The sequence below is a fragment of the Drosophila albomicans genome, chromosome 2L (genome assembly GCF_009650485.2).
Source record: "Drosophila albomicans strain 15112-1751.03 chromosome 2L, ASM965048v2, whole genome shotgun sequence".
Classification (NCBI taxonomy): domain Eukaryota; kingdom Metazoa; phylum Arthropoda; class Insecta; order Diptera; family Drosophilidae; genus Drosophila; species Drosophila albomicans.
The window spans coordinates 22,574,571-22,586,267 of NC_047628.2; the positions used below are offsets into that span (position 1 = coordinate 22,574,571).

The following is an 11,697-nucleotide window of genomic DNA, read 5'->3' on the forward strand; positions in this document are numbered from 1 at the left end:
CATAACTATTGAAATATTTCAACGCATCAAAAACTAATTGCTCTGCCATAATTATAGAGTGATCCCGCCCAGAAAAGACACGACCAAACGAGGGATTAGGGCGTCCAAATGACTTTAAATAAAGTCAATGTGCGTCCGTCGATTTAATTAAAATCAAAACAAAATCTTTGCCCATCTTCCCTTGTCCTGCACGGGGATAATAATAAACGCATAAATAATGCAAAACAATAAATGAGCAAATATTCATAAATTATTAACGGCGGCGCCTGTGACTACTGCGCTCTTGGTCTATGAGTCCTGCTGTAGAGTGGAGTCAAAAGAACGAAGGGGGACTTACAAAAGGCACACACACGCTGCACAAATACCCAAAATATTTTGCCAAAGCATTTAAAAGGACAATGAAGCACGAACCGAGATGACAGCAATGGAAGAAAAGCAAATCCCCGCAACAAATAATTGAGACTCATAAAGAAATATCATTCATTGATTTTCCTTTGCTTGTCCCACTCTCCGTCTCTTTCTCTCTTTCATTTTCCCTTTCTCGCTTTCTCTTCTTCGCATTCTCCCTGTCTGCAGCAGCAAGTGGATGATGGCTGTCAGCACCCAAACCAGAGAAAAAAGAGACCATAAGGACAGCTGATGAAACTATCACGCCGTCGAGGGGTTGTTTGCGGTGCGGTGGCCACTAAGATTTTCACATGAATTCGAAATCTATGCCTGGGCATGATTTGCACAAAACTTGAGCTGGCAAATTTGTCAGATGGGCAACAGACAAGGGGAGTTGGTGAGTTTACTACGTGTGAGAGAAGAGATGCGATGCATGCCTCTGGACCGGAGTCAAGTTTGAAGGAAACCTGAAACAGAGCAAATGATAAATTATTAGGGGATTTTGTTAATTTGGTGACATTGATAGCATCGCCAGATTACCACAAGTGCTCCTTCTCCACATCATCCACAACATAGTGAATTACAAAATGATGAGCTGTCATTATGGGTCATAATTCAGGTGTGTATGTGTATATGTGTACATTATAATAATAATTTATGCAAATAAGCCTTGTATTTTGATTTATAGCTGACAAATTACTAAATTTATGCGCAATATTATCAATCGTTTGAAATTTAACAGCTGAATATATCTACTAGCTTTCTACACGATACTTTAATATTTTCATAGTAATCAGCCTCTTATGTACAACACGTCAGTCACAATAGTATTGCATTGTAAATATACCAATATTCTGTTTATTTATTTTCATAAACAAATTTTCTTAATTATTATTAATTAATTAATTAATTTAATAATAATATTAGTTAAAAATAATTTATTATGTTTTAGACTGAGTACTGTAAAACTCGATAGTTTAAAAGTTTTCGATACACCTTTAGTGGAATCGTTATTTTTGCCCTTCTAACCTACGGTCACACTGTAAACAATCAACACCGACGCCAATTGTCGACAAAAAGAAAACGAGCAAAAAGCAACAAAAAAATAACAAATGTAATTGTGAAACAATAAACATTATTGGCGTTTTCATTCAAAATGAGTGCCTACAATCGAAAAGTGTTAATGAAAATGTGCTCCGGCAGCGATCGATTGTGTGATATGGATGAATCAGGGTACGCGTCCTTTAGAGCGCTGCACAACTCAACCGTGGAGGCGCCATTTTTATGTGAAGAGACTGAAAATTGCCTGAACGCATCAAATATCACAACAACAACATGCGGACTGCAAAAGGAGGCAGAATCAACAACTTTGAATTCCATGCAATTCCAAACGCCAAGCAACGCCTATGATCTTAATTCCAATTCGAATGCAATAAATATGTCGCAATGGCGGAATCACAAATCTTTGAGTCTGCCAACGACGTCGATGGCGACTTCTTGTGGCCTTGAACTCGAAGATGATGAAATGTGTTGCAAGTCACCGCTACCTTTATCAGTAACAATGCCGCCTGGTGCGAACAAAAGACGAAAGCCACATACCCAATCACACATGGCACATCACAGCAGTCCCAAAAAGTCGAAGAAGAAACTTTTTCCACAGGCCACGATCGATCCCATTTGCCGCACTCGCTATTACAATGGCATCGAGCAGCTGGATATCGTTGGAATGCTTATCCATAATGTGCCTGCATTAGAATGTATACTCAGCAAACTCAGTTCATCCACACTGGACACCATGACAAAGGTGTCGCAGCTTTGGGCGCAGGCTGTTTACAAAAGTGAACGTGCGCTGGAACGACTGGAGAATCATCGCTTTAAGATGACTCTGACCAAAGAAAATACACAACATTCGGTGAAGGGCGAGCGCAAGCTGTCCAGATCCACCACCAACTGGAACATAGTGCCATTGCAACCATCAAACGCCATACACAAACCAAACAACAAACATGACTTTAACTTTAATAGGAACACGCCCATGGAGGACAGTTGTCTACTGGTGGAGCAATCGCAACGTATTAAGTGTCCGAGATGCGGCAAAAGCAGCAAGGTCTTCTACAACCAATCTATCATCAATCAAACGCCTCAACGTTCTCGGTACCCGAGGACAACAGCAAGTCTGTCGCAAACATTGCCACATTCATATTCCATGAGTCAGGAGTGCAAGCCGCCGTTGACGCGCTTCTTTTCCCTGGATGAAGTCAAGAGCAGCTCGCCGAACGAGAACGAATCCTCGAAGTACGCATTTGGCGAATGCACCAGCACGCTGTGTAAATTTCGCTTCTGTGTCCATTGTTGCTGTGCGCCTCATCCGGGTGAGAAGTGTCTGGTCACCGAAATGGGCACGCCGTCGAAGGTAATGATGCCTGGCGAGAAGTGGACTCCGCCAAAGCCCACACAAAGATACGATTCGAAGCTCAGCCGTAAGAAATCATTAAAGCGTTTGAACTTTTGAACTACATGAAGAGAGAAGCACAAAAGAACAAGAACCGCAACTGTATCGTTAGTTTTTAATCATAATTGAATCAAGAAATGTACCAAGGTTTTTACATGTTTAACTAGTAGTATTATCTTAGTTGTCCACACAATTATCTCATTAGTTTGAAGCGAACACATTACAAACAATCCATGTCATTTAATTTTAACGCAAAACTGTTCCGTATGCTCAACATTCATTCTTGTACCTCTGTGAGATTAATTAGTTGTAAGATACTTTTTACATATGCAAATAAACGATATTTTTATAAACATGACATTAAATAGACTTCTCTATTCCATTACTGTGCTCAAAAATCAGGATTTTAAATTGGCTACTTATTAGACAAACAAAACATAATTTTAATTCTAGAGAGAAAGATGCTACGTAGACCTACTAATGTTTCAAAATTTTGTTATAACAGGCGTCAATATATTTGAGAACAAAAAAGAATACTTTTAATTTAAATTTTAAAGTACCCGCGTCCATAAAAACACGTTTTAATACCACAGATATATACCAAAATACAGCAACTCAATTAACTGGTCACTCATGGCTTAAACATGGCATAAAGAAGGCGAACGATTTTAAACAAATTTTTTAATGCCGTGCTTTAAATAACAAAGTAAAGTTGCATACGATATGAGCGCTTTCCAACAGACTGTTAAGAATACAAATTTAAAAGAAAATGTTGATTTGAAATGTGACCAGAGTCTGTGCCAAAATATACCAAATACATAAACCCAAAATTGCAACTACCACACTAATTACCTGTTGTACTCTATCGATTGCAGAATGACATGTATCGATTGTATGCCGAAACCGTATAGAACTTATCGATAATAACTTTTTTCATCAAACCGCGAAACACGTGTGAAATAGTTACTGTATCATTTTCGTTTTTTCCGGTATTAAGAGCAAATTAAAATGACAACGTCATTGGCTCAACAACTACAGAAACTAGCGGCGCCACAAACGTCCAGCACGCTAGCGGATGCTCGTAGTCGTGCCTCCATACTTTTCGATCCCAAGGAGGCGGCCACAAAAGACAGACGAGCCATATACGAAATTGGAGTCAGCGGTCTGCATGAACTGACAACATTCAATCCCACATTTACAGAATTCCAGCTAACACTTTTCGATGAGGCGACACTCACACTGGAACGTGCTGTGGAGGATACCGAGGTCAATCAGCTACTCGATGCATCCATCACGAAGTTCTTACGTTTACTGTCGCCTTATTTCATGTTGCGACCGGCGCACATGTGCTTCGAGTGGCTGTTGCGGCGCTTCCAGGTGCATGAATACAACAGAGAGCAGGTAATGGCGCTGATCATGCCCTACCATGAGACAAACACATTCGTTCAGGTGCTGCAAACGATGCGTCTGCGTTCTTCTGACGAAGATTGGTTTTGGTTGCGCAAACTGCAGCGTCCTGGTGTGCCGCTGTCCAAGACGGCCATCGTTAACCGTGCCGCCAGCACGCCCTCCTTCCTCAGCTTCATTTGCCGCAGCACACACAAAGCGGTCAAGGAGCTAGGACCACGGGCTCATCAATTGCAAGCGCAGCTCAATTTTTATGCCACCGTCGTTGTGGGTGCTTTGCAGGCAGCGAAACCATTGCGGGATTGGCATATTGCCACCATACTCGAGTCAGTGTTGCGTGGGCTTTCCTCCGATACTGTGGACTTTGTGGCAGCCGCCTATGTCATTGTGGCACAGCTCGTGTCGCGCACAAAGCTCAAGGAGAAGGTCTGCAATGCTCTTCTTGAGCGTGTGGCCAACTGCATCTTCGAGCGGTTGCATACGACAGCACTACTGCTGTTAATCTGGATACACGACAAACAGCAGGCAGCGAATCCACAATTCACACCCAAAACCGTGTTGAATCTGGTCTGCCAGAAATGGTTGATCACTGCTCTGGCTGATCTTGCTAAGGAAAACGTTGCTATTCAGGCCATCTGCATGCCATTGATGCGTGGTGCCGTTGCAGCCATACGCGAGGAAGACGCCTCCTCGGTGTCACATAAACAGTTCCTCGACAATCTGCTCGCCGAAGTGCCGTTCTCCAAGACTAGTGCCCAGCAGCTCATAAAGTAGGTTTTTAATATTGAATATAATTATATATTTGTTCTAATTCTGTTGCTCTTTTGATAGCTGCTATCTAGACACTTTTGTGGAGATGGAATCGGATGCAACTGTGACGCCCATGGACACCTCTTCGAATGATGATGGCGATGACACAATTGTCATTGATTCCGATGATGAAATGGAACCAGTCAAGACCAATTTTCAGACTTGGTACACAGAATTTCTGGCCAAGCTGGAGCGTCGCTATCCCGAAGCTTTTGATGTGAGCGTTAAAGCGGCGCTAAGCTCGAAGAACAAATCAACCAATCGCCAGAAGGCATTAAAGTTAGCGTTGGGTAAGTTTGCAACTGTTTTCTTAAAATTTCTAAAGAATTTTAAGTTGGATTCTACTAAATTTCATTCTTTTTGCAGGTTTCCGTTTAAATACCACGGATGAAAAGGCCAAGGCCGCATATGAGAAGCTCTATCACTATAATGACGAGTGGCGTTTGAGCGCAGTACAGCAGCTGCTGAAAAATCTGAAAGTGGCCAAGCGCCGAGAGCGCAGTTATCAATTGTTGCAGGAATGTCTCTCCGATCGTATCAAGGATGATAGCCCGATGGTAGTCTCTGCCCTCTTGGGACTGCCCACCGCTGAGTTTGTGGCCATGCTGGGCGCAGAGCCATTTGCAAAGATTCTCTGCGAGCTGCTCCGAAAAGCACAGCGCCAGCGACAGACCCAATGGGATGCCGTGGTACCGCAGGCTGTGCAACATTTGACCACAGCTGCAGTGAGCGATGGCTTTGACACGAATCTGCTGTTGCTCACATTGATGCCGTATCTATTCCCCGGTAGCGCATTGAATCCTCGAGAACATGCAGCACTCTTGATCATACTGAGCAGCAACTTCGCCTCGAAAGTGCCGTTCCTGACACGCCTCGAAGTGAACACGGAGCACGAAGCCTTCAGTGTGTCGAAGCATCGTCAACAGTTTCTGGACGTGATTGCCAGCGCCGGGCAGCCAGCACAGCAACAACAGGCTTTGCTCGATAGTGTGGAGCAGCATGGAGGCGTGGCGCTGTTGCGTGGCGAGGCACTTCAATTGACGCACCTGCTGCTGCTACTTACGGCGTTTGCTAAGCGTGAACTAACTCCAGCCGAGAGTCTTCATATGCTACAACGCGTGCAGGCCTACAGTAAGGGCTTTCAGTTCCGACTGACAAAAGAGGGCAAGGATGGCAGTAACGCCCATCAAGATTATGTGTCGTTGCAGCTGTACGTTGACTTTCTGCAAACGTTGGCGCAGAATACACAGTTTGGTCAATTGGCCGCCGCGCCTTGGACAACGATGACGGATGAATTGCGTGTGTCCCTACTGCTGCTGGAAACGCTGAGCAGCCAAGTTTACGCGGATCAAGCAGTTTCTTCGACGCGTCGCGAATGGACAACTGCACTCAAGGATTGCTTAAATCACATTCTGCCAACGGCTCAGGAGAAACTAGATTTTTTCTGCAACTTTTACGTTTACGAAACGTTGCCACAACTTTATGCCGCCGATGGGGACTACGCTGTGCTGCGCATACGCGCCTTTAAGCTGCTGCAAGCGGTGCTACGTCCACGTCCCCGCTTCATCAACTACAGTCTGACCCATGTCCTACGCATTGCAAACGCCTGCAACTCGCCGTTGCAAACATTTAGACAAGAAGCGTTGACAACGCTCGAGCAGCTGCCGCTAAAGACGCTGGACAAACATGTTGCCTACTTGGTAGAGTCTCTGCTGCAGCGTTCCAGTGAGCTGACTATGGATCATGAACAGTATGCACTGGTGCTGCACACCATATTGCAGACAGACAAGTGCACGCCACGGGAGAAACTGTTGCTGGAGAAGCTGCGCCGCACTCTCCTCGAACTCATCTGCGATGTGGAGCAGCCAGCCATCTCTACGGCAGCATTACTCAAGGCGTTGAAGCACATGAACAACGCAACAATGTTGACTGCACTTTTGCCACTTGGCTTGGCCACTCTGGACAACATCAGCAAGGACGAAACGGAGCAGCTGCAGCAGCTTAGTTGGCCATACAGCGACATCTACTGCGCTGTCATTGAACGCTTCGAGGGATCCGTTGGTCTGCGTGTGCTGACCGAGCAACCCACGGCCTGGGAGCTGATCGAGGCGAGCTTCAAGCAACACACCACATATTTGCAGCTAGAACAGAAGCTGCAGCCGCTGCCTTGTGTGCTGCTCCACTCGTTGACACCGGAAACATTTGAAGCGCTGCCGGCCAAGCAGAAGCTGGCGTTGATTCAAGTTATTGTGGGGGCAGCCACGGAATCCGACAACGACAGCATATTTCTGTCCGCGCATCGTCTACTCAAGCGCTGCACCATTGATTGCCAGCCACTGATTGAGATGATCAGCAAGATGTACAGTTCCAGCACGGCTAAGACACCACCACAAAAACGACGTGCATCGGTCAAGAGCAGCAGCACCAAGCTTGATTTAACCAGCGAATCCTGGAAGCAGGGAATAACACTGCTAGAACTTTTGGAACATAAGCGGCAGCTGCTGGGCGCCGAGCTGCTAATACCCACACTCTTTGAGCTACTGCAGCAATGTCTATCGCAGGAGGAGCACAGCCATGCGGAGTATCCCAAGCAGCTCATCTTGTCCAGCCTGTTGCACTGCTGCGATGTCTCGCAGGCTGCAGGCGTGCAGTTGGCTAAGGTGCTGCCGGAGTCGTGTTTCCGCATCGAGCAAGTTGTGCAGTGTCTTCGCAACACACAGAATCCGCAAACGCAGCAGCAGGCGCTGCTCTTCCTTACACGCTGTGCATCACTCTATCCGCAGCAGGTGCTGCACAAGATCGTGGAGATCTTTACGTTTGTGGGCTCCACAGTGGCTCGGCATGACGATGCCTTCAGTCTGCACATTATACGCAATGTGGTGGAAACCATCATTCCAACACTGTTGCTGCAGCAGCAGGGAATACAGCGAGATCGTCTTGTTATACCAGTGCTCAAGGTGTTCGCGGACATCTGCACGGATGTGCCAGTGCATCGACAACTCACACTCTACGAGACGCTATTCAGTGTGCTCAGTCCTAGCCAGCACTTGTGGCAGTTCCTCTGCATTGTGTTCGAGGCACAGATGCTGCTGGAGCAGGCACAACAAACACCTCAGCCAGGCAACAAAGGCAAAGGAAAACAGCAGCAACAGCAATCGAAACAACTCGACAAATCTCGTCTGGAGTTTGCCCGCGAATTGACGCTAATGTTTAAGGATCCCGAAGTGCTGCTGGAGACTTGCATGAACCTGCTCGATTATCTGGCCAAGCTGCCGCAATCGAAGGAGGCACAAGCAGCCACGCCGACGCCAAGTGGACTGTCACCGGAACAACAGTTATTCGATGTGCGCAACAGAAGTTTCAAGCAGCTGCGTCACTACAAATACCTCATACTCGATTATCTGTCGGGTCTAAGTAGCTCCGACGAGTTCCAGGAGAAGCTGGCCAATCCTAAGGAGCAGCAATTACTGGAATTGCGTTCACACTATCAGCAGTTTATTCTGAAAACCCTGTCATATGTGGGCGTCGTTAATAATGCGCTACAAGTGTCGTCGAGCACACCAAGTTTGGAGAAATATTGGCGTGTGCTGGCAAACCATGTGCACGATGTGCTCGACAATGCCATTGGACTGCTTACGCCAGAGGCTTTCTTGCAGGTCATCACGGATTTGATGCAGCACGAGCTCGTCCATGTGCGCATCAAGGTGCTGGAGCTGCTGGTAACTAAGCTGATGCCACCCAGCGATTACTTTGTCAAGTGTCAGGCCCTGCACTTTGCCATTCTCTTCGAGCCGTTGGGCGCTATCATTGACGGCATCTTGGATGCCACTGGTAACAGCAGCAATTCGCAGCCAGCACAACAGGCGCAGCTGCAGCAGACGGCACTGCATGCTCTGCAATTGCTGGCGCATCGTCATGGACGTGATTTCCTCGATGAGTGTCGTGAGCTGTTGGCTAAGTTGACGCGCATCACCAAGCGGCGAGCCAATGTGCCCAAGGCTGTTGTGGGCAATGTGGTGCTGACGCTTGTCGAGATCTGTGCCAGCATCAAGGCTCATGCACTTGCACAGCTGCCCAAGTTTGCGCCACAATTGACGGAATTGCTCAAGGAGCAAGTGCAGCAGCTGCTGAGCCAACGTCAGACGCCGGATTACTTGTGCTCCGCCCTGGTTACAGGTAAGCATTGTCTATATTCACGTCATATTCCTTTATTAACTGATCTCTTTACCTTGTAGCCATGCACAAACTATTCCTCACACTGCCACTCTTCCTGGGCCCCTATCTGGTGGACATCATGGGCGCTCTCATACGCCTCTCGACGCAACTGGAGAATCCACAACTGGCGCAGGACAAGCGCACGCAGGCACTCAAGCTGCGACTTCTGGACGTTTGGTCGGCAGTGGCGCAGGGCGTCGAGGCACGCATCCTAGTGCCCAGCTGTGCCAAGACTTATGCCAGTCTGCTGGAAGCGCAGGCCTACGATGAGCTGGGTATGCTTATGCGCCAGCTGCTGGTGCCTTGCATTCAACACAACAGCAATGCAGATCTTCAGGCTGTGCAGGATGCCCTGAGCGAGTTCTTACTGCAGGCTCTCGAATTTCGCCTCCACATGCGCGGTAATAGCAACATTGAACGTCAACGCATTGCGGACATTGAGGTCGCCACCATTGAGGCATTTGTCGCCTGGATACTGAAGCTATCTGAGACGAGTTTCCGGCCCATGTACGCCCAGGTGCACAAGTGGGCCATGGAGCGGGATGCACTGGAGTCTCAACTCACCTATTTCCTGCTGACGAATCGCATTGCCGAGGCACTCAAGTCCTTGTTTGTGCTGTTCGCTGGCGAGTTTATCGATGATGCTGCCAGGTTGTTGCACGCCAACAATACACAACGTCCAGAGTTTGCGGAAGCCGAGAAAGTTGAGGACGCCGTGGAGCTGCTAGAAGCAATTATCAGCACACTGCATCATGTATTCCTGCACTGCAGCAGCGACTTTGTCAACGATCATCGTTTTAGCACGCTAATGTCACCAATTGTGGATCAACTGGAGAATCAACTGGTCCTGGCCAACGAACGGGATGCACTGCAACAGGCGTTGAGCAATTGCATTGCCCAGCTGGCTGCTGCGACTAATGATGTGTTATGGAAGCAGCTCAATCAGCAGGTGCTGCTCAAGACACGCACCAGCTCGCCCGAAGTCCGGATCCTAGCCTTCAACAGCTCCATTGCCATTGCCCGCAAGCTGGGAGAAAGCTTTGCTCCCCTCCTGCCCGAGACAATGCCATTCATCGCTGAGTTGCTGGAGGATGAGCACGAACGCGTTGAGAAGAACACACGCAACGCTGTTCTCGAGCTGGAGACTATTCTCGGCGAACCCGTGCAAAAATACTTGTAGTATTCACTGCAAAATTATACATAAAGCTTATTCTTGTAGACAATATCGCAAATTAACAATGTTTTGAAAGGACAACATACAATTTTGAACACTTATTTAACATTTCAATACAACAAAACGAAAAATGTTGTAATGCTTGTTTAAAAATTTTAAAATATGTTTAATTCTGTTTAATTATATATCATTTTATAACAATTTGAAGATTGTGACTCGCAAATGACTTTAAAACGTATGATTTAACAGACATAGTTAAATATATACTATGCATCATTTTGAAACAAAATTATTCATAAATGTAAAAAAATGTAAATGGATTTGTTTAAACGTTTCCGTGTGGAACTTGATAAACTAACGCCTAACGTTTAAACAAATTTTATGAATAAACTACTCAAATGTAATTCAAAGCTTTGTTTTTAAATGATCATTTAAAACCAGAACGGAACGCAATTTAAAAAAGATAAAAGCGGTAATTAGGGTAAGTATTTAATTTCATGCTCCTGTAAATTCTCAACGAACGCCCAAAAGTACCAAATCATCTTGGCAAATACCAGGCGAGCATAAGCCAGCAGCAAGCAATTCAGAATATCAATTGCACAACGTGCTGCCGCTCTGAGAGGATAACAGCATGCTCTCATACTTCCGCTCTTAGGATCCACTTACTAGAGCACTTATCCTAAGAAACTGACCAATGGCAGCAAGGCATATTTGACTGCATTTCTAGCTTAATCCACTTGCTACTTTATTATGTTCGCCTGGTATTTCACTTACTCTAGGTTGAGTTTTGCAAGGGATCTTTCGAGATTGTTGTAATTGTTGTTTGGAAGACTCGTCACGAACGCTTAAAAGTACCAAGTCATCGTGGCAAATACCAGGCGAACATGAATCAACAGCAAGCAATAATATAGAAAGTCAATTGCACCACGTGCTCCCGCTCTGAGAGGATCACAGCAAGCTCTCATACTCCCGCTCTTAGGATCCACTTACTGGAACCTATATCCAAAGAAACTGACCAATGGCAGCAAGGCACATTTGACTGCATTTCTAGCTTAATCCACTTGCTACTCTATTATGTTCGCCTGGTATTTCACTTGCTTCACGTGATATTTTGCAAGCGATCTCGTCGAGAAACTCGACGTCATCATTTGAATGTGCTTGATGAGGGGGTGGTGGGTGATGGAGACATTTTTCATTTTTCCTCTGACCAACACTGGTCCTCCTATAGAGGTTTTGTGACACAGTTTCTTAA

General features: G+C 46.1%; 2 protein-coding genes across 2 annotated transcripts; both read left to right on the forward strand.

Moving 5' to 3' along the window:
- The first annotated feature begins 1,420 nt into the window (after nucleotides 1-1,420).
- On the forward strand, nucleotides 1,421-3,221 carry LOC117563529 (uncharacterized). The gene has a single exon (XM_034241908.2). The coding sequence runs from the start codon at nucleotides 1,544-1,546 to the stop codon at nucleotides 2,897-2,899; it is 1,356 nt and encodes a 451-aa protein (XP_034097799.1). The 5' UTR covers nucleotides 1,421-1,543; the 3' UTR covers nucleotides 2,900-3,221.
- Nucleotides 3,222-3,753: 532 nt separating this feature from the next.
- Nucleotides 3,754-10,835, forward strand: LOC117563528 (HEAT repeat-containing protein 1 homolog). Its single transcript, XM_034241907.2, has 4 exons — nucleotides 3,754-5,016; nucleotides 5,078-5,346; nucleotides 5,423-9,232; nucleotides 9,292-10,835. The coding sequence occupies exons 1-4, from the start codon at nucleotides 3,848-3,850 to the stop codon at nucleotides 10,449-10,451; spliced, it is 6,408 nt and encodes a 2,135-aa protein (XP_034097798.1). The 5' UTR covers nucleotides 3,754-3,847; the 3' UTR covers nucleotides 10,452-10,835.
- Nucleotides 10,836-11,697: the final 862 nt, after the last annotated feature.